The sequence below is a fragment of the Nymphaea colorata genome, chromosome 9 (assembly GCF_008831285.2).
Source record: "Nymphaea colorata isolate Beijing-Zhang1983 chromosome 9, ASM883128v2, whole genome shotgun sequence".
In the NCBI taxonomy this organism is placed as follows: Eukaryota; Viridiplantae; Streptophyta; class Magnoliopsida; order Nymphaeales; family Nymphaeaceae; genus Nymphaea; species Nymphaea colorata.
In genome coordinates, this window is record NC_045146.1 from 20,034,334 (window position 1) to 20,055,112 (window position 20,779).

General features: G+C 44.5%; 2 protein-coding genes across 2 annotated transcripts; both read right to left on the bottom strand.

Moving 5' to 3' along the window:
* Positions 1-8,337: 8,337 nt before the first annotated feature.
* On the bottom strand, positions 8,338-10,968 carry LOC116260105 (short-chain dehydrogenase/reductase 2b-like). The gene is made up of 5 exons (XM_031638197.2): positions 10,700-10,968; positions 9,893-10,174; positions 9,222-9,302; positions 8,962-9,135; positions 8,338-8,885 (listed from the first exon to the last, which is right to left on the bottom strand). The coding sequence occupies exons 1-5, from the start codon at positions 10,700-10,702 to the stop codon at positions 8,508-8,510; spliced, it is 918 nt and encodes a 305-aa protein (XP_031494057.1). The 5' UTR covers positions 10,703-10,968; the 3' UTR covers positions 8,338-8,507.
* Positions 10,969-18,443: 7,475 nt separating this feature from the next.
* On the bottom strand, positions 18,444-20,531 carry LOC116261007 (growth-regulating factor 10-like). The gene is made up of 3 exons (XM_031639579.2): positions 20,234-20,531; positions 19,804-20,016; positions 18,444-19,305 (listed from the first exon to the last, which is right to left on the bottom strand). Exons 1-3 carry the CDS (start codon positions 20,379-20,381, stop codon positions 18,773-18,775), a joined length of 894 nt encoding a protein of 297 aa, XP_031495439.1. The 5' UTR covers positions 20,382-20,531; the 3' UTR covers positions 18,444-18,772.
* Between the last annotated feature and the right edge of the window lie 248 nt (positions 20,532-20,779).

Here is a 20,779-nt window from a genome sequence, read left to right on the forward strand (position 1 = left end):
ACTACGTTCTTTTCTTGGTTTGGCAAATTACTATCGACGATTCATTGAGGGGTATTCTTTGATAACTGCGCCTCTCACTGATTTGTTAAAGAAAAACCGAACTTGGGCTTGGGAAGAGCTCGAAGAAGATGCCTTTGAGAAGTTGAAAAGGGCCCTGACGCAGGAGCCTGTGCTCAGGTTGCCCGACCACACCAGGAAATTCGAAGTCCACACAGACGCATCAGACTTTGCCATTGGCGGAGTTTTGATGCAGGAAGGTCATCCAGTCGCCTATGAGAGTCGGAAGCTGAAAGACGCGGAGCGACGGTACTCCGTGCATGAAAGGGAAATGACAGCCGTTATTCATTGTCTTCGCACATGGAGGCATTACTTATTGGGGTCCCAATTCGTGGTAAAGACTGATAACGTAGCCACAAGCTACTTCCAGACTCAAAAGAAGTTGAGTCCGAAGCAAGCTCGATGGCAGGAATTCCTTGCGGAATTCAATTTCGCCTTGGAGTACAAGGCAGGGAAGGCAAACGTCGTAGCCGATGCACTGAGTCGGAAGGCAGAGTTGGCAGCTACCTGGATAGCATCATCCGAAGCGCAACTCGAGGGTGCTCTTCTTGGGCGGATTCGAGAAGGCATGAAGCAGGACCCAGTGGCCAAGCACTTGGTCGAAACAACGGAGGCGGGAAAGACGCGACGATTTTGGCTACAAGATGGACTTTTGATGGCAAAGGGCGGACGAGTGTTCGTGCCCAGATGGGGCAATCTCCGACGAGAGTTGCTAAAGGAGTGTCATGACTCATTGTGGGCTGGCCATCCTGGCCAGGAGCGGACACTGGCACTACTCGAACGTGGCTACTACTGGCCACAGATGCGCGACGACGCTGAAGCATATGTGAAAACATGCTTGATCTGTCAGCAGGACAAGGGAACAAACCAGAAGCCTGCCGGTCTCCTGGAACCTCTTCCTATTCCAGAACGTCCATGGGAATGCCTCTCCATGGACTTCATCGTCAACTTGCCCAAAGTTGACGGCTTCAGCTCCATCCTTGTGGTTGTGGATAGATTTTCAAAGTATGCCACATTTATCCCAGCCTCTAAAGAATGTCCCGCGGAAAAGACGGCCGAGTTGTTCGTGAAGCATATTGTCAAGCATTGGGGCGTGCCGAAAAGCATTGTTAGTGATCGGGATGCTCGCTTCACAGGGAAATTTTGGCGCGAAGTATTTCGTTTGTTGGGTTCGGATTTATTATTCTCAACAAGTTTCCACCCTCAAACGGACGGCCAAACTGAACGAATTAACGGATTGTTGGAACAATACCTTCGACACTATGTCAGTGCGAATCAAAAAGATTGGGTGAAATTGTTGGATGTAGCTCAATTTTGCTACAATTTGCAGAAGAGCGAGTCTTCTGGACATAGTCCATTCGAAATAGCCACTGGACAACAACCGTTGATGCCACATACCCTTGCAGCCCAAGAAAAGGGAAGACCCACTTTTACCTACCAGTTCGTTCGTGATTGGCAGGACCAGACGAAAATGGCTAAGGCGTTCTTACACAAGGCCGCCAAAAAGATGAAAAAGTTTGCAGATCGGAATCGAAGGCCAATGGAATTCCGGGTGGGTGATCAAGTCCTCGTAAAGCTCTACCCTGATCGCACGGGCATTTTCCGTGGTCGACACCGGTCCTTGATCCGCAAGTATGAGGGACCCTTCACAGTGCTGAAGAGAATCGGAAAGCTAGCCTACAAGCTAGACTTGCCGCCAGACTTTAAGGTGCATTCAGTGTTCCATGTTTGTAACCTGAAGCCCTTCTATGTCGATGAGGAAAACCCTGAGCGAAGCGTTCCAGAACGAGACCCGATCCTGCAGCGAGCCCCGCCGACCAAGCGAGCGGCGGACCGTCGGATGGAAGAAATTCTTCGGCACAAGACAAACTATTTGGGGGAGCCGAAGAAGTACCAAGTGAAGTGGATAGGCGAACACAACCCCACCTGGGAGTATGCATTCCGTATGAAGCAGCGCTACCCGCTGGAAGTCAAGGCCTATCATGAAACTGCTGGCGCCAAGGACGGCGCATAACTTGAAGGGGGGAGCCTGTTCCCCTGTGTCTGGGAGTCTGTACAGTCCTTTGCTTTGTTTTGCATTGTACTTCCTTTGCTTATGTTGAGTCATTTGCTTATGCATGTTTACTTGTAAGGGAGTACCCTCCCACCGGTCTAAGTGTCAAGTATTGAGATTTCTTGTTTTGGATGGTCGGCATGGGAATCCTGTAAGCGGCCTCAGCCATCCTACATAAGTAAAGTCGAGATCATTCTCCTTACTTATCTTTCTCGTGATGTACTAATTCTTCAAGCGAATACATTGCGAGATTTCTTTATTCACAAACATTCTTTATACACTTGTTTTCCTCAAACTACTTTTGCGCCCTGTTCGGTGGTTTGAAGGCTTGCGGCAATCAGGTTCTTGCCGCGCCGCACGGGCCATGTAAACTAATAACCCCTTTGATTTCTCCCTCCTAGTTAATCACATCCAACCATCCCACTTACTTAAGGGGCGGAAGACCGACTGGCAGTGACTCTTTGGGAAATGCAATACTTTCTGCTAATTTTACTTTCCTAACGACAAACGGGACAGAGAGGCGAACATCTTCATTTTTCTACGTCTGCTCATAATACGAAGACACGGTCGGGAAGTCTAACTTAAAAGAAAAAAAGAACGCTGGCTTGCTCCAGGGCAATGAGGGGCCGGACCGACTACTTATTACCGCGGATATTAGATTTGAGGTTCTGATAATTTGACAACTGTTCCTCCTTCAAATTTATTTATGACTTTCACTTAAGAGCAGACGGGGACTGCTTTGAAATGCATGAATTTTTAGAGGCAAGCGTTATGAACCCTCTGATGCAATCCGTGCATCTCTCAAGCAAACTATTTCTCATCCTTATTAAAAACAAACTCAAAATTTTCAATCAATTATACCTAAGGAGCCGTTTTGGCATTAAGAATAGCATATGACCAATTCATGAATCTACTATAAAATTTAGGTACACTTATTCAAGTGTTTCATCAATTTATTTTAATTTATAGTTATGTTCCTAAAACATTTACATTTTGTTTCTAATGTCAAACTGTTTCCAAATGACCTTTTTGTGGCTGTTCCATGAATCTACTTCAAATGTTAGGAAAATTCATGAAACACTTATTTAAGTGATTAATGAATCTACCCTCATCGTTTAGGACAAATTCATAAATCACTCACAATGTTTTCATACCAAATGGTCCGATAGAACCTAACCCAGTGACGACCAAAGTCACTGTCCAACCATCGGTTCTATCTTCAAGATCACTCGGGCCAGCCGTAGCATAAATCGTAAAACAAGTTAATACATGACATTACCTGGCCGAACAGACACACAGAACGCAAAAATCCCAATAGATAAAGAATATAAGTAAGGTTACCTGAAGGTCTTAGCCTACTACAAGGTTGATGGGGTATGCGATGACTTACAAGCGCAAATGATACATAGAATCACTCTCATCTCACTCACAAACCATAACTAACCATCCTGAAATTTATGCCTAGGAAGTGGCCAAACCAGACCCAATCCCAAGTAGGTGGTCTAGTGCCCGCACGGTCGTGTTTTCGGCTCTTGAGCCTAAGAGCTACCGCAACAAAAGCAAAGGCCTTAGCAAGGGTCAAAACAAAAACATGCAAAAACTAACGAAAGTCCATGTGTCTATACAGGGGTTAGTGTCTTGCCGGCCCAATCTAGCTCGACCTTAAGGCAGCAGGGGTAATCCGAGTGAAGGCCGGCAGCAAGCTGCCCTCAGATATGGCCATGTCAGCACCCTAGGGTTAGGGTTGGGGAGGTGCGGTGCCTTCCAAATAGAGCTCCTCCTTAAACGGTGGCCGGACTTTCCTTGTTTGGCGCGGAAGCTCCACGCGTCCTTCCTTCAAATCCGTTCTTACTGTTTTGGTTTGGGAAGGTGACGCAAGAGGATCGGCAACACTTTCCTTAACAAGTCCCCTTGTTGGCGCAGACCCTAGATGAGCTCCACGTGTAGGGCCGAATTGGAAAGGGACGTGCTGGCATGTTGGGCCCAATTCTTCTTCGTCGGATGGCGGACACGTGGACGACTAAGATGGCACTTGATGATGAGGCTAGGGCGCGCGAAACAACTTTCAAAAATATCGACGAGGAGACGAGCACGTCGGCCGTGACTGGGGTTTGAAGAGATGGTTACCGCGCGCGTCCTCTAGCCAAATAACCAAAAGAGCCATGAAACTAAACCCGAATTAAATGAAATAATTAAACGAGCAGGGGTATTCTAGTCACTTTATCGAATTGCTAAAAAACCTTGTGACGAAAAAGGGTGACGCTTTCACCGGTTGGCCACAACGTTGCAATTGGCCCCAAGCCGCACATGAGATGTGTCCGTCCAACACTTTGAATCTCTTTCGTATTTAGTCGGATCGAGCTGCAAAGGTTGCTGAGGTCTGGATGATGACAACGGTAGGAGTCGGGCCTTCAAACTCTTTTGGATCTGCCGGCTACGGGGTCTACAACCTCCATGGTGTAGGAGGAATGCACCGTGCGACTCCTTGACGTGCGGATGGGGTAGAACATGGATGAAGATGCTGCTGGTCGCTGGTGGCCTCCTTGGCATCTTCAAACGTAAATCTGATGGCCGATTGGATGAGAAGAGAAGAAGAGAACTCGGGGAAGAGAAGAGGAAAACCTTCGGGATTTGCAAGAGAGATAGGTCCGAGAAGAAAAAGATTCTGGTGCCGCCTGTGAGGGAGGAAGACGAAGGGGAAGAAGAAGGAAAAGAGAGAGAGATAGGTAAGAAATCAAATCTTCATTAATCAAAGCATAATCAAAAACCTAATTACAAAAGCTTATATGGTCTTCAAAAAACTTGTCCCTGTTCACAACACTCTGAACCGAAACGCAACACATCAAAACCAAAGCAAAGTGTAGAAATAAAAGAATGAGACGTCTTGTCTCGAGTCTTCAGAGTCTCAGGCCTTGTGAGCCTGAGGGGAACTTGTTTGGGTGCTGCCCAGACTCGGTCTTGCATGTGCGTGAGTCAACCTCCCCTACCTAGATGAGTGTAGGCACTGGGTTTAGGTCGGGAAGTCACCTAGCTTCGTCCTAGGTTGCCCAATGTGCTCGGTTTTAGACTCGACACTTGGGTGGGTTTGACCTAAACCGGGTCTAGATGTATCTCCTTTGTAACAACCTGACCTACTCCTGGGCTCGGGTCCCTGGTTTGACGGATCCCAACCCGCCCCCTAGCAGTTTTGGCTCCAATCCTAAAAAGGTTAGAAACTAAGACAATCTTCTCATCAACGACCCCCCCCCTCCTTATAAACCCTTGAATATTTCTCACAATTTTCGATACGGGACTAAACTTATGGGGTGTTACAATCCACCCCCTTAAGGCACACGCGTCCGCGCGTGTGGGACCTTAGGTCCGAGTGTTGAACAGACTCTGATACCACTGTAACAACCCGACCCACTCCTGGGCTAGGGTCCCTGGTTTGACGGATCCCAACCCGCCCCTTAGCAGTTTTGGCTCCAAACCTAAAAAGGTTAGAAACCAAGACAATTTTCTCATCAACGACCCCCCCTTATAAACCTTTGAAGATTTCTATAAACCCTTGAAGATTACTCACAATCTTCGATATGAGACTAAACTTATGGGGTGTTATATCCTTGGTCTTGCTTAGCCGTTTGATTGTCCCACTCACCCACGTTAGCCTCACATAGGCTCATTTCTTCATTGTGTGCGCCACCCACTCCTCCCACAATACCTAAACTTGGGTCATCACGCCCTTGACCAGCCTGCATCAGCCGCATAGCTGGCTGCCCCTGTCGTCCTCGGCTGCTCTCGGCCTCCTTCTTGGCTGGCCTAGGCATGGTTCTAGGTTGGACCGAATCATGGCACCTAAGAGTATTATTTATTGCATGTTACATCACCAAACGTGGCATTTACATTATACTCGTTTTATGAATTAGTATCTTCTCAATTGCTTGGTACTTAGATTTTTGAGACAAAATAGAACTGGTTTAAGCTCGGGAATTCACAAATTAAAGGTTTCTGTCCAAACCTCAAAAACTTAGGTACCTGAACATGTTTGCTTGTCAAATATAAAGTTCATGATCTAATTAAAAACCAAATCAAATTAACTCAAAATGTAAACTAACTAACTTTTGTTGCTTGATATTACTTAAATTTTTAAGCCAAAATTTAACGAATGAAGACACGATCAATTTACACCAAGGGCCGAAGTGGGAGGTGAGCTCGTCAACCTTGAGGACAACGGTTTCAAGGCCAAGGCGGGGCATGGTGGCACGTCCAAGTTTCCAAGAATGAACCGCAGTGCTTCTGTCACGAGCCGATCCAACCTTTGTCCGCTGTCCGAGTTACAGCTGGTTGAGGATGACATGCCAATCACAGGATCACTACAGAAAAAGGCCAACGAGAACTGGGCTTGGCTAGTAGTCTCGAAACCTTTCTTCCTTAATTTGGGGATGGTCCTCCCATCTTTTCAATGCAAATCTGCAGGAGGTCCTCACATCGTTGCTTATCTCCGCTTTGCCTTTAACCAATTCAAATCCTTCTTCGTTACTCGAAATTGTACAATTCGATCAACTTGCAAGACAGTCTCACCTCAAGATTATTTTGGTCATAAATAAAAGATCGGGACAATTATGAATTAAATTTTACCATGAATATATATATATATATATATATATATATATATATATATATATATATATATATATATATATATATATATATATATATATATATATATAACAAACAAAAAGGGAACCTGTTGAAATTAATTATTCAAATATTTTTTTGAAATCTAACCTTATAGATATGATGGCAAAGAGTGATTTGATGATAAACATATATTAAGCATGTTGTTTACTTACTTAACATAATTTCTTAATAGTAAAAAAGATAAACTATTACTATAACATCAAAATTTAGTAGTACAAAGATCAATTTTTTTTTTTACAAAAATGACTTCAACTAAAGCATTATTTATATTCAATTAGTGTTTCCAAACATATTAAAATGTTCGTATTTGGCTTAAAGTGTTGTTTAACATAAACTTACAGGTTTGGTTCTTATCCCTTGGTTTGATACCTACCATCGTTTGATAGCCCCAGATCTTAGCTCTTGAGGCTGACTTCAGATCCCAGCAAGGGTGTTGAGAACTGAGGTTTTACGAAACGTCGTTCGTTAAAAAACGTCGTTTGATATTTTTCACAGGTTTTCTGTTTCTCTCTACCATAGCGGTAGGGGATGGTTTTCATTTCTTTGTCCTCTTCTCTACCACCGAAGAACAAGGTGAGGTGATGGAAGATCATCTCACGATGAGTCTTTCTCACACACACTCTCTCTCTTTGTATCAAGCCGTCATCCGGTGGTGGAGGGTTTGTCTATTTTGTTCAGCCCTCCGCTGATGATAGACGGTTTTTTTTTTTTTTTTTTTCTTTTTCTCTCTTCTCTACCACCCAATAACAAGGCCATGGTAGATTCTCATGGTGAGTTTCCCTTTCACTCACTCTCCATCTCTCTCACTCTGTGTATCAAGCCCTCAGCCAACGGTGGAGGGTTTTGGTTTTTTTATAACCCTCAGCCGATGGTGATTGGTGAAAGGTTTTGTTTTTGTTTTTTTTTTTTTTATAACCCTCAGGCCTCAGCTGGTGCCTGGTGGTGGAGGGTTATCGGTGTTTGTGTGTAACCCTAAGCCGATGGTGAAGGGTTTTCTCCCTTCCAAGTTTGTTTCTCTCTCCGTGCCCTCGACTGCCATGGCGGTCGGGCCTCTGTTCTTCTTTCTCTCTTTTCTCTGCGCAGGGGAGGTGAGGTGATCGTGCTTCTCATGAGAATATGTGATCTCAAAACCACAGATCTCAAATCTGAAGTTTACTGATTTCAAGATAAAATTCAGCTTCAGATCTTTGGAGGCTATCAAACACACCCGTATATATATAGATATAAACTGCATAAATATGATATTGAAACATAAGGAGAACGGATAACCAGACCCATTATTTTTTGTCAAAAGCTATTTTACATACAATATAAGCATCTTCATTATTTATAAAGAGTATAGCCGTTTGAATAGAAAATGATGATTTTTTCTTTATCATGTTGTGGCCGCTTTCCATTTTTGTATCATAAGAACACCATTGAAAAGGAAAAAGTGGGGCAAGAGGAGTAGCCCCCGAAAAATGAAAAATATAGAGGGAAAGGGTGCATCGATCTTAACACGTATACTATGTAAGGCGAGAAAGGAAATCAAGGCAACACAAACATGGTGATATGCAAGATCAGATGTAATTTTACACAAACACAAGGAGACGTGCGCACACACCAGCTAAGAGTTGAGAATGAAATTAAAAGGAAGCGGGGCCAAATAGATGGATAGAGGATGATAGGAGAGCTACGCTGCAGGAGACGCGTCTAATTTATTTGTTGGAGTTATGGATCAGAAGGAGGATTGGTGGTGTTGAAGGAAGTTGTGGGCTGAAGGGGAAGGGGGAGGGGAAAGAGCAAGGCTCACTACATGGTGGGCGCCTTGGGAGGGAGAGAGGTCGCCGGTGCCCAGCGTCATGTCCGTCTTCACGTACCCAGGGTGCACGCTGTTGACGCACGCCTTGCCCTCCAATCGTCGCGCCAACACCCTGGTGTAGGCATTCAACGCCACCTTGGAGAGCGCGTAAGAGGGGAACTTGTGCGGCCACCTGCTCAGCTTCCTCTCCCGCTTCACATCCTCCAGGAACGCCTCCAACACACGCTCGATCTTCTCCTCCGACAACGTCTCCACATCTCCCAACTCCTTCCTCACCTCCTCGTCCCTTAGAAACTGCACATGACATCATATATGAGAATGTGGGGGGGAGGGGAAGTCAGGGTCTATACATTAGCAGAGAGAGACTCACGGAGAGCAGTCCCAGGAGGGACGAGATGTTCACAATTCTGGGCTGGTAGGAAGAAGGTCGAAGCAGCGGCACCAATGCTTCCGTCACCCTCTTCGTCCCGTAGTAGTTGGTCCCGATGCACTCTTTTGCTGATTCGTATTTCTCCGAGATTCCATCCATCCACCTAATGTCCCCCTTCATCCCCATCGCCATCATCGTAAATAATTAACTTTAGAAACAAAACAAAAAACTGACAAGGAGAGAGAACAGAGAACGCGCACTATGATGGTTGCACTGTCCACGTTGTTCTTTTGCACGAACTCCCAATCGACCTCTGACTTGGCAACTCCGGCATTATTTACCTATGTTAGTTCCATCATACATGCTTTAAAATTTGGCAGGCGTATGAAACTATGCATTGGAAAGCAAACTAATCGATTGGCATTCTGAGAAGCATGTGTGTACATAACATATCCAAAGTAAGCAATAAATTAATTAGGCTACGCTAAAACAAGAAGGCTCTCTTTAATTATAACCTCTGGAGGCCTAACGTACGCTAGCGGGGGAGCTTCCCACCATAGCTGAAGTAACCTTGCTTCATAACAAGAAGGCTCCATTTAATTCTTTTTTTTGCAACCCTTTTCATGTCCTTTCTTTTATTATAGGGTCAGTCTGCACATGTTTGCATTAACGCCCTGTCATGTGCGTGGGTTGCAAAATTAAGGAGCTCGTGAACAAGCTAGCAAACTCCACTTTATGCTGAGGACCAACCAACAGGAAGCCCCAACTCATCATGCACCTACCATCCAACTTTGCTACTACATTTCTTCTATAAGTAATAATGGATATACATGGATCTCTTTGTATACTTCAGTCGTCGACTGTACATGACAAATTTCATCTAAACGAAGAAAATAAATATGAATGCATCGCAAGCAAAGGACATTATTACCAGAATATCCACAAATCCCGCCTTCGTCTTCAACCACTGGACGAACTCTAACACGCTTTGTGGCTGATCAATATCAAGGGTGTGGAAGACGACGTTTCTCCTCCCCTCTTGCAGGAACGTTCCAGCAGCGCTTGACAACTCTTCCTGCGGCTTACGAGCAGTCATGATCACGGTGATACCCTTATCTGCGAGCTGCCTGGTGATCTCCAGTCCAATCCCCCGGTTTGCCCCTGTCACCACTGCCACAGTCTCCTCACTCCACCACCGCTGACTCTCCGTTGCCTGAAAATCGAAACAGTGCAACCGTGTAACGGTTTGAAGCTTGTGTCAAAGAAACATGGGTGGTGTCACCTCCATCGATGTGCCGCCATGAAATTAGACGCAAGCAGGATGACGGTCTATCTCAACCGCATGTAGATCAAGATGTGCTGGTGAACATTATGGAGTTCTACCAGGAAGCTAAATGCCTCTCCAGTCTCCTCGCAAGGCAAAGCTTCTTAGAAAACACCCCAGGACCAGAAATTTCTGGTTCGCATATACTTGGTATATACATATGAAGAAACGTAAGCAACGGAGAGAACCCAATGCGCCTTCCCAAACTAATGTAGTTAGAGGCCCGAGTCGTCCAGACTGTGGACATGCAAAAGATATGCTCCTCCGACCGGGAGAAGTAAGCTCGCGCATAAGATTTAACGATTGGGAAAATTGGATAAACCGACCTGAGATTTAAGTACTCAACTATTCGACGCGCACAAAACATACTAAAGCTGTTTGAGGCTCAAGGAAAAGTTACCGGCATTCACTCACCATTCTTTTCTTTACAGACTGTCGCCGAGGAAAGCTGCTGAGAAGGCCGGCGGGCAACTCAAAGGGAGAGAGAGAGAGAGGAGGGGGTGTTGCAGAAAGGGCTTCGGAATAGGGGTCGGGGCATTTATCTTCCTTCAGGTGAGTGGTGGGTCGGGGAGGCCACCATCAATGGGGACAGAATCACCGCTCGATCGGAATCCGCATTGAATGTGTTTTCTCTGTGCAACGTGGAAGATTCAAGATTTGCCCAACAAAGAGGAAAGGACAAAGAGCTGCGAATTCATCAGGAGTGCAGCACGTTCTTGTCGGTGGCCAAGGCAAAGACAATGAGGAACTGAGCTAGCAGGGAGTACTGTTTTCCGTGACCTCTTCGATGCCGTAAACCTCCCTCTCTTTCGGGGCAATCACGCACTTAATTTTAAATTATCTAGTGTGACTGAGAGCCCCAAAATTCTTTTCCTGAGTCAAAGACATGAAAAATTTTATGGGTAGAAGGAGACGGCTGATGCCGAAGAGCAGATGGTCCACCATTGCTCATGCAGTCCCCTTTCTGATCAAATTTGTGTAGATCGTGTGGTTAGGACAGGAGAAGGCGGGGTCCAATTTCAGTCCATGCTTGGTCCATGAATTTTTTTGCGTCTCGTGGTGAAGGGGACGAGACGACCCTCGAGAGCGCAGCTGCATTTCACTCTTCTAATTCATTAAAATTTTCACCCACATGTCCTCCTTAAATTTGTTCGCATGGGGCCGAAAGATTTGTTGGGCGTCGTTGCCTGCAATAAATTAAGGTGTCCAGCCACCACTAATAGTTCCCGTGACGCCGAGCCCCTCTCTTCCTTTGCGTGAACCATTTGCGGCTTGGGCACAAATGTTGTCATCGAACGCCTGAAAGTGAGATGACTCCCATCTCCCCGTCTGCGAAAATATAGAAAATTGGTTGAAGGTGGCCCTCCGTCATTAATTGCTGGCTCCTTCCATACTCCTATCGCTCTTTCAACCGTGAAGAAGCTACAGAGGCTAGCTTCCATTTTCGTCCGGTTGGCAGGACATTATGCGAGGTAGGTTAACTCTTTTCTTCTTGGTTTGTTTGTTCGTTTGTTTTTTTTTAGCAGTATTTGCACTCAAAAGACAAAAACTATTACCAGGAGATCGCACCGCAGCTTTTCGTTGGAAACTATTGCCGGGAGATGGTAATTTGAGATGGCAATTCGTATTTCTTCCCTAATATGATCAGTTGGTCGATCATGACCGACTAACTGGGATGTCATCTTCAACTGTCAGCGCCTTATGCGAATAAGTTTCATTCCAGTGAAGAGAGGTGCTGCGAGTTGGGCTCCCCGCCTGCCTTTTATTGAGAAACAACAAATAATATTATGTACAAGAAAAAAGAAAAAGAAAACACTATACATAGTAAGGAAGGGGATGCCTTGCGTCAGACGCAGGAGCAAAACCAATGGCAGAACACAGCCATTCCATTCTCGCAGCAAAAGGAATCCCGAAAAACACGAGGGCAGGACAAAAGCCTTCCACTAACCAAATAATTCACGTCTGTAATCTGCATGCGTCCCTATAGGATTTAATCATAAGCGTGTAGGAATCCCCATATTGGCTACTTTTGTGGTTTGATCATCACTTTTCGGGGTAAGCTGCTGCTTACGGTTGGGCCTGCCTTCCATCAACCCTCACAGTCCAACCCCTTATTACTTGAATATCAAACTCTTCGAGTCCACACCACCTGCCTCAGCTTTTCAATCTCAGAATCACCCCACAAAGTGAGAAAACAACCATGGTTCGGTTTCATTCATCTCCCTCCGGATGAGGCGCAATAATCATAAACAGGCCGGTTAGGTCCGAGGCTTAGACCTCACGCTGCCGCTGGACTTGGTGCGACCAACGTAGCTCACTCGCCCTTGGCCGGCGACTTGGGGCGGAGCTTTCTGACGTTAGTACGCAGCTTGGAAAGAAAAGAAAGGGTGAGTGGGCGCGGAGTCCTGTCCCGCACTCGTTCATATGATATAAGTAGCAAGTAAGCATCCATAAGGGTGTTGTCAGCTTTCAAAAGGGCATCACTTTCCAAGAACATAACTGCGAGGGAAGGACGACCCTGACAAAGAGGAAAACCGTCCCATTTCAGATTTTTTTAGGGCGTGAACTTGAAAAAAGGAGAAAATTTTGGCAAATATTTTACAAATTTAAAAATCTAAAAATTGGAGAAAATTTGAATGGAAGAGAAACTAATAAGACAACATAAAAATAAGCAACAAGCAAAAGTTACAAAATGAAAAAAAGCAGTTTGACATTAAAAAACAAAACAATTGATGTGCAATTAAAGCACGGGTTTGTTAGAGGTTGATGTGCACTAATTGACATTCAGAAGCATCAGAGGGCGCATCTTCTGATAGAACGTACTTGACTAGATTTTTGGATCAGCAAGGAATGTTTAAGCTAAAGAACAATTTTTTTTGTGACAAGGTTAACAAATCCTACTTTAATACGAGAATAAGATCAATGATTAGAGGCTAACATAGTTAACAGTAGTACAAGAGACAACGTGATTTACAATCACTGTAATAACCAGCATGACAAATTAAATTAGTCCCTCACAACAAACAATCCATCCTGAATTGGTAGACGAACCGAAGCTGGCTTAACCTGTTATAGCTATGCTTGATTTCCCGGGGAAGGATGTAAGCTCAATTTTAAAGGTTTATCATATAGACGGAATAACTTCAAAAGTGTTAGAATGTCCTGTGGGAGTCGTCTGATTTCTCCAGCAAAGGTTGTCTTCGGTAATTCCAATCAGACGAAGGATGATTCGAATTCCCCATGCCATAGAACTGAAAAAAGAAAAACACAACGTATAAGTCAAAATTTATGAGTTATGAGTCAACAAATCTAAACCATTTAGCTTTGTGTGGCATGTGTGTGTATTTCTATATATATATATATATAGAAAGAGAGAGAGAGAGAGAGAGAGGTAAAAACCAAAAATAGGCCCTTTAATTTTTTGCTAAAAATTATTTTTAATAAAATATAAACATCCTAATATATTTACATAAACTATTTTGATATAAGACATGCTTTGCACCAAGTTGTTTTTTTTTATATAAAAAATGTTGCTTTTTCTATTATCAAAATGTTGATGCTATGTGAGCCATCCTTTTTTGCTTATTATTAAAACTCAAAAAATGATAAACTTAACATATATATATTGCATCAACCTATCCTTCACATGTATTAGCAATCTTAGATTTCAGGAAGAAAAAACACTTTAAATATCACGTTTGAAAGGTTTGGATTTTGTCTCTGACCTATTGGTCTAGTTTCTACCAATCACTCTCTCTCTCTCTCTCTATATATATATATATGTATAGAGAGATATATATATATATAGAGATATATATATATATATATATATATATTGCAGTTGTTACCTTTTTAAATTAATATACTAATTTTTTACACAAATGTGATTTGCATGCTTTAAAGCGTACTTGTCGACAGAAAAATCAATTTGAATTAGGATACGTAAGAAACAAAATAATCATACTGTCATATATAAACTTATCTACACGTTCGTTAGTGACACATCATGTAAAGGAATATTTTCTCATAGAATCATGATCCACAAAGGCTACATTTTTGTAATATAGGTTCTAGAAAACAGAGTGATAACTATTGAAAATAAAGAGTGGTTGAATCCGGTTATGTCTTTCATATACATACATGAGTGTGTGTGCGTGTGATCTGAATGCAGGAAATAGCCCCAGTAACCTCATCTTGCCTACAGATGATGAATCTGCTTGGGCTCCGAACCTGAATATTCTGGCCCACATTCAGATCTGCATGCAATATTGCCGCCACAATCAAGCTCGGTTCTGGATCAGTAAGTCCACTCAATATCTCCGAGCAATTTATTTGCTCCATATATGTCTGATAATCACGTCTCTAATTCCCATCAAAATATTTGCCCCCGTCTTTGTAAAAGACCAGTTACCATCAAAATTTTATAGGAGTTTCTTTCATCTTTATCTTTTTCATCGTTGGATCTTGCACATCTGATGGCGCGCCATTTCTGTATCCTAATTTTATTACTAGTCAGACATGCTTGAAAGGTGAGCAATTTTCCCATTGCTTGCGGCTATTTAAATGAAAACATAAAATTCAGTTGCATGGCAGTCAGAGCATGAAAAAATGAGCAGAGAATAAAGGAGCAAAAGGAATTCGCGTGTATTACCGAATACTGTACAAGCGATGGGATACGTACAACCAAAGAGATGGATACGACTGCAACGTTGATATCTATAATAAACCAAATACAACAAAAACTTTATCAAACAGAAAAGGTAAATGAAGGAATATTTGCTGCATCACATCTCTGGTGCAATGTTGTGAAGATCTCTAAGGTTCTACAGTCTCCCTCAAGTTCAAACTCCTGGATCGATCAGGCCTAACTTGTTTCTCGGGTGTAAGAAGGAATCGTTTCCACATGCCTTTGTTGAAAATATTAGCACCTCGACCCTTTGTGTCCACACACCTACTACACCTTTCCTTGTTTGGATCTTCTAGCCAACAACATGGCAATCTCTGTCTGTTTGGATCTCTCACAGAAAACAGGATTTGCAGGTATGTGGATGGCCGAATGATTGTCACAATACAGCTCCATGGTTTGACTATGAATAATGGCAAGAGCATTAAGAAAGTACCTTTTCTAATGCGTGTCACAAAGGCGATTAATTTATATTCAGCTTCTGCTGTAACTTAGATACGGTCCTTCTTAGCTTTCCACGATATTGGGTTGTCGCCGATAAAAATGCAAAAACCAAAAATTGACCTTCTTTTTATTGGTTACTATGCCCAGTCTGAATCACAAAAGCCTTTTACAATTATTTTATGGTAGTATGACTCTATTTGCTTCGCATAGCTTTGATATAGCCATGAACAGTCTGAAGTGTGGCCAGCATGTGGGCGATTGTCCACATGCATCTTTCTTGTTTTTTATATTGATATTTTTGGCCACTTAAAAAAAAAAAAAGACTAGTACCCTTTAAAAAATTTTAGCCAAAAAGTTCCAGCTCCTCCCATGCATGTGTATCATGAAAGAAGTTGGACCGTGTAATTGTTAAATATACTAGCCTTGTGACTAATTATATCCAGATTATATGTTAGAATGTCCACCATGTATTTCTGTTTGGGGATAGAAAAATTCTCCTTTCGGATCAAGTCTCTCAAGTCCTTCAAGCGAAACTTTCCATTGATGATGCCTTTCAATTTGTCGATGGCGCCTCGATTATATCCAGCAATGATAATGTCATCTATGTACACATTAATGATGAATATATGGAACCGTATTTGTCGATCTCTCATAGTCTTCCACAGACTTAAATATGCTGCCACAAACTGATTGAATCCTAGTTGGTTCAATTTTTCAGCGAGTTTGTGAACCAGTTGCGAAAAGATTGTTTGAGACCATATCAAGATTTACTTTTAAGTCGAACGGAAGAAAGACATTATTGACATCAACTTGAAAGAGGTGCGACCTTTGAATAGTTGCATGCAAGGGAGATCAAATGGTGGTGATATTAGATTGCAGGAAAAGAAGAAGGGTAGAGTCGAGAGGGTCATGCGTGGAGGCAGAGGTGGATCGATGGCCGACTGCAAGCTTGTGGACGTTGATGGACTAGCTAGGAGTGATTGCCAGTGTGAAGGCGGATGGATACAAGAGAAGAGGCCACGCCCATCTTACCATCTAAAGTCCTAAAAGGTCATGGCCCTGGAAGAGCTCGAATTGCAGGATGTATTTGCAGGAAGGGTGTGCCAAAGCAGAAAGGAGCTTAAATTGCAGGATGTATTTGAACCATATTTTCCATTTTGCCAAGTCAAAAGATCCACAATACTTTTTACCTCCCAGCGCTGTTTTCATTGGAGTTCAATATTAATCCTTTTGCATGAGAATTACAGAAGCAATTGTTTCACGCAAGATTTTGGAATTTGGATAGTTTATGATTGAAATTGTCCAAATGACAACTTGAGATGGAATTCTGCATTACGACTTTCGTGGTGGTAATGAAGCCATTTGTTTTATTTGTGTGTTGACCGACATTGGTGGCCAGCATAAATGGCAAACCAAAGCATCAAACTAATTCTTTTTGCTCTGTGCGAATAATAGTAAACTCCTTGCAAAATCAGATAGAAAAAGATTCCAAATCACATCATCGAAGCAATCAAACAATGGATACATAGTTAGACACATGGTTGGATTTTAATTAATTTGTGAGAAACTCAAGGAGATCCCGAATCTTTCACGAAAAGGTGTTCAGAGATGATGGCAGGCGAATGCGTTCGATCGCAGGGATCACGTTGGCCTACGGCATTCATGGGTGTCTCCTTGCAACCCGGACGCACTAGCTCTGCCCGACCATTCTTTTTATTTTAACGTAGCGTCCGGGATGAGCAATTATTAAGGGCCTCCTCGCGAAAGAAAGTGTAAGACCAGTTTTGGCTTTAGCTCGCACCGAAGACTACCCTTTTCTCCTCACAGGACAAAAAAGTAACCGCGCCCCCAGTAGACAGTAAAGCAAAAACAACGAAAAGAGTAGAGAAAAGAAACCCCTGCAGAAGGAAAAAAACAACCATTTTGCAAACTCGAAGCCACCAAAAAGAATACAAAAAGTTGAGAAACCGAGGAGTAAAACGTAGGGAGTGACATCAACGGGCGGATACGACAAGCCCATTTCTCGGTTGTACCATCCTTCCATTTACTTTCTCGTCTTTTCATCTCCTCGCCCCAGTGATTAACCTATTGAGCTCTGTGAGTGAAGAAGAAGAGCCCCCACCGTCGCCCACGCCAACCCCTTTTCCACCATCAAACCATACATACATACATTATACATTACATAGCCTTGACGCCCCCGCACACTTTACAGTTAAGTCAGTCGCATAAAAATATAAAAGCTCCAATCCAAGTTAAAGGTCGGGGGAGGGCCAAATTAAAGGGCCGGGTTGGGTTGTATACTTCTTCTTTCACCTAGCGTACTAGCACTACCAGCTATAAAACATGCCACGGTTTTAGGTGAAAACTGGGACCGACAAAGGCTGCCAAAATCACGTGCCCCGCTCTTCTCTCTGGTATCCAATAACAAGGATATGTCCAACCAGGCAGCTGACCTGACCATGGGACCCCCCCCCCCGGTTCTTTGACAAGGAGGGGAAGGAAAAGAACGGAGAACCGGCGTTCCAGCAGCTACCAAGCATATCGGAGGACTGCGTCCGGCAGCTGGACGGTGATGCGCCGCCCCGGTCGCCGCTTAGCTTCTACGTCTACGTCTGCGTCGACATCTAGAGAGGCGGTTGACTCTCCAAGTCAAACCAGCTGAGGAGCGGCATCCCGCAGGCAGGGACGCGGTTCACATGCATGCCCTTGGGGTGTTGGACGTTCTAGAATCTTGAAAAGGAACCAATGCATATAAGATCCATTGAAATTAACCAAGTAATGCCGAATCTCGGACCAGCTTTGCTTTGATGACCGACGAGACAGTTGACCGGTCAGTCTTGGGCTAGCCCGCTTCAAGTAAGTGCAAAACTTCCTCACATGTATCATACACGAAACTCGCCTAACACATCACTTTTCCGTTTGAATTTGAATCTTAACTACAGCACAGCCCACCATGATGTCCATGACAGATCCGATGGTGGGCGGGTTTTAAGTGCGCATCAATGTCGGAGACGCATCTCCTTGGAGGGGTTGAGGAAACTAAATATATAGCTGGAAAAAATTAACAACACTCCAAGTTGTCCCAGTCTTTGCTGAGTCGCAAACAAGTGGACGGTCAGAAGAGCGGGACACATATCAAAGACATGATAGAACAACATAGAAAGCAAGAGAAAGGTGGGGTTCATACTCATACATGATGCTTAGCTCAATTAGTAAGGGCATGCATGCATATCATGGCGTATTAATAGGCCCCAGTGGAGGCACCATACCATAGTTCCCCCATCCATCATGTACCTTAACACGGTATGAAAGCATGCAAGACCTAATGAAACGCGCCCACCTCTCAGTTAAGCATTCCACTAAACTAACTCACCGAAATTAGACTCGGTTCTGGAGGTGCTACCGCTGCTAGTCTCGGAGATGCAACCCCCGTAATACACCTTGTGAAGCACGCTCGTTGGTGAGAACTCCAACCTCGGAGAGCTGGACACGGAGGCGCTGGTGTTGCCGGCCACCTGCTTATGATTGCTCACCAAACTAAGACCATCAGAGATGGAAATGGAGAGCTGCGTGCTCGAATCGGGGATGCCGGAGGCGACGGTGGTGATGGTGCTGCTGTTGGTGGTGGTGGGGTTAGCGACAGCGGCAGCCGCTACGGTGGTGGTGGTGGCCGTCGTCGTCGTCGTCGTCGATTTGGACGGCTCCGGTACTGTCTGCCTTTCCACAGGCTTTCTTGAACGGTTTCTCCCTCTGTGCATGTGCTTCTCACAGTACTTGTGGTCCGGAACAACCTCTTTCGAGCACCTCCATTTCTTGCCATCCGTCCTCCTGCACCTTCCCGGCTCTGGCTCCATACCGTTCCGGAAGTCGAAACACAGACCACCACCTGACACTGGAAGCGGAAACAAAAACCCCGAAATCTTTCATCAGCTGGTCAGCTAACTCACCAATCGGAATCTGAGTCGTCTGCACCGAATACAAGAAACCAGGCATACCCTCCCCCACGCCCATTTGACCTATCACCGGTTTCTGGGCAACCTAACCTAAACCACAGATGGCCAAGAAAACCTGCTGCCATTCATACGACTGCTTCCTACACGCAACGTGATTTAGTCGTTTGACTAGCCTATGATAGACGGTGACCGAGTTACTTGATTAATAAACCATGAACTGGACACCAACACAAACATCATATTGAAATTAATAAAGCGAAGGCTTAAATTTTGTGAAAGGGTTAATCTGCACATGTTCGTTCAAATCGAATTTCCTTACTCTTGCTTAGTTATCATGACAAACGGGTGTGTAAAAATACTTTCATTACAAGTAAATCCTGAGAAGACATAGTTTTCGTCAAAAAATAAGAGAGAGAGAGAGAGAGGGAGGGACTTACTGCTTGAGGGCTGAACCATGCCCATCGGCGAGCTGACCACGCTCTTCCAAATGGGAAGCACGAGATGAAGCGGCACGGGAACACCGGCCGCCATGTACTTGAAGATGAGAGCCTGGTGCTCTAGCTCCTGCAGTTGCATGAAAGTGAAGGAAGACTGCGCGGACCCCAGCCCGAGCCCGAGCCCGAGCCCGAGTCCAACTGGAGAAGCCATCCCTGGAGAGACAGACGGAGTAAGAAGCAATGCAGCGGGTTTCAATGGCCGGCAACGAAAGAAGAATGTCGATCGGTAGAGAAACACAGAAAGAGAGACAACAACGCGAAATTATCGGCTGAGGGACTGGCATAGCTATCGCTTGCTCAATAAACCCGGCTCTCGGATGGTGATGGTAGGTAGAGGAAGAAGAAAGAGAAAGGCGCAAGTGATTAGTACCTGGAGAGGGACGAACCGCATCTCGCGGCGAAGCGAGACGAGGAACTTTGGTGGCGAGCAGAAAGGTCTGGTCTTCGCCGTGGGCGTCGGATTTCCATGGCTGGTGGTGGTGGTGTTGCTGCTCACGATGGGTGTGAGGAGCCTCCATTTAACATCTGCTCCCTCTGTTTCCTGATTTTTCTTCTGAGCGCACAGACGAACTGAACAGAGGGCGGCCCGGCGAGAGAGAGAGAGAGAGAGAGAGGCAGCCGCTTCTGCTCCCTAGTACCGGTCTGAGACTGCTTATGTGCTAAACCCGAAAAGTGTGGCGGGCTTTGAATTATTAAAGCGGAGGAGCTGTCCATAGATCGCTTATTTTATTAGTTTATTTTTTGAAATTCGAAGCTGTAATGGTATCACGAGTTGAAGTGATGATGAAGGCAGAGTTGCAGACCGTCCTGCCCCCTGGAGTTAGGCGCTTAGCTCTGGGGCCTCTCCTGCGTCCGCGACCCCATGGACCGTCAAGGCGGACTCTCCGTTGACTCTGTCTCGCACTTCAGCGAACGT

What these genes read in the sequence shown, in the direction of transcription:
- LOC116261007 (XM_031639579.2), bottom strand. Translation starts at nt 20,381, where the DNA reads ATGGAGGCTCCTCACACCCATCGTGAGCAGCAACACCACCACCACCAG. An exon ending in TGCGGTTCGTCCCTCTCCAG is followed by an intron (nt 20,017 to 20,233) that starts GTACTAATCACT and finishes CTGTCTCTCCAG; the next exon opens with GGATGGCTTCTCCAGTTGGA. An exon ending in CATGGTTCAGCCCTCAAGCA is followed by an intron (nt 19,306 to 19,803) that starts GTAAGTCCCTCC and finishes TTCCGCTTCCAG; the next exon opens with TGTCAGGTGGTGGTCTGTGT.
- LOC116260105 (XM_031638197.2), bottom strand. An exon ending in CGGGATTTGTGGATATTCTG is followed by an intron (nt 9,303 to 9,892) that starts GTAATAATGTCC and finishes GAACTAACATAG; the next exon opens with GTAAATAATGCCGGAGTTGC. An exon ending in CCCTCCTGGGACTGCTCTCC is followed by an intron (nt 8,886 to 8,961) that starts GTGAGTCTCTCT and finishes TGTCATGTGCAG; the next exon opens with TTTCTAAGGGACGAGGAGGT.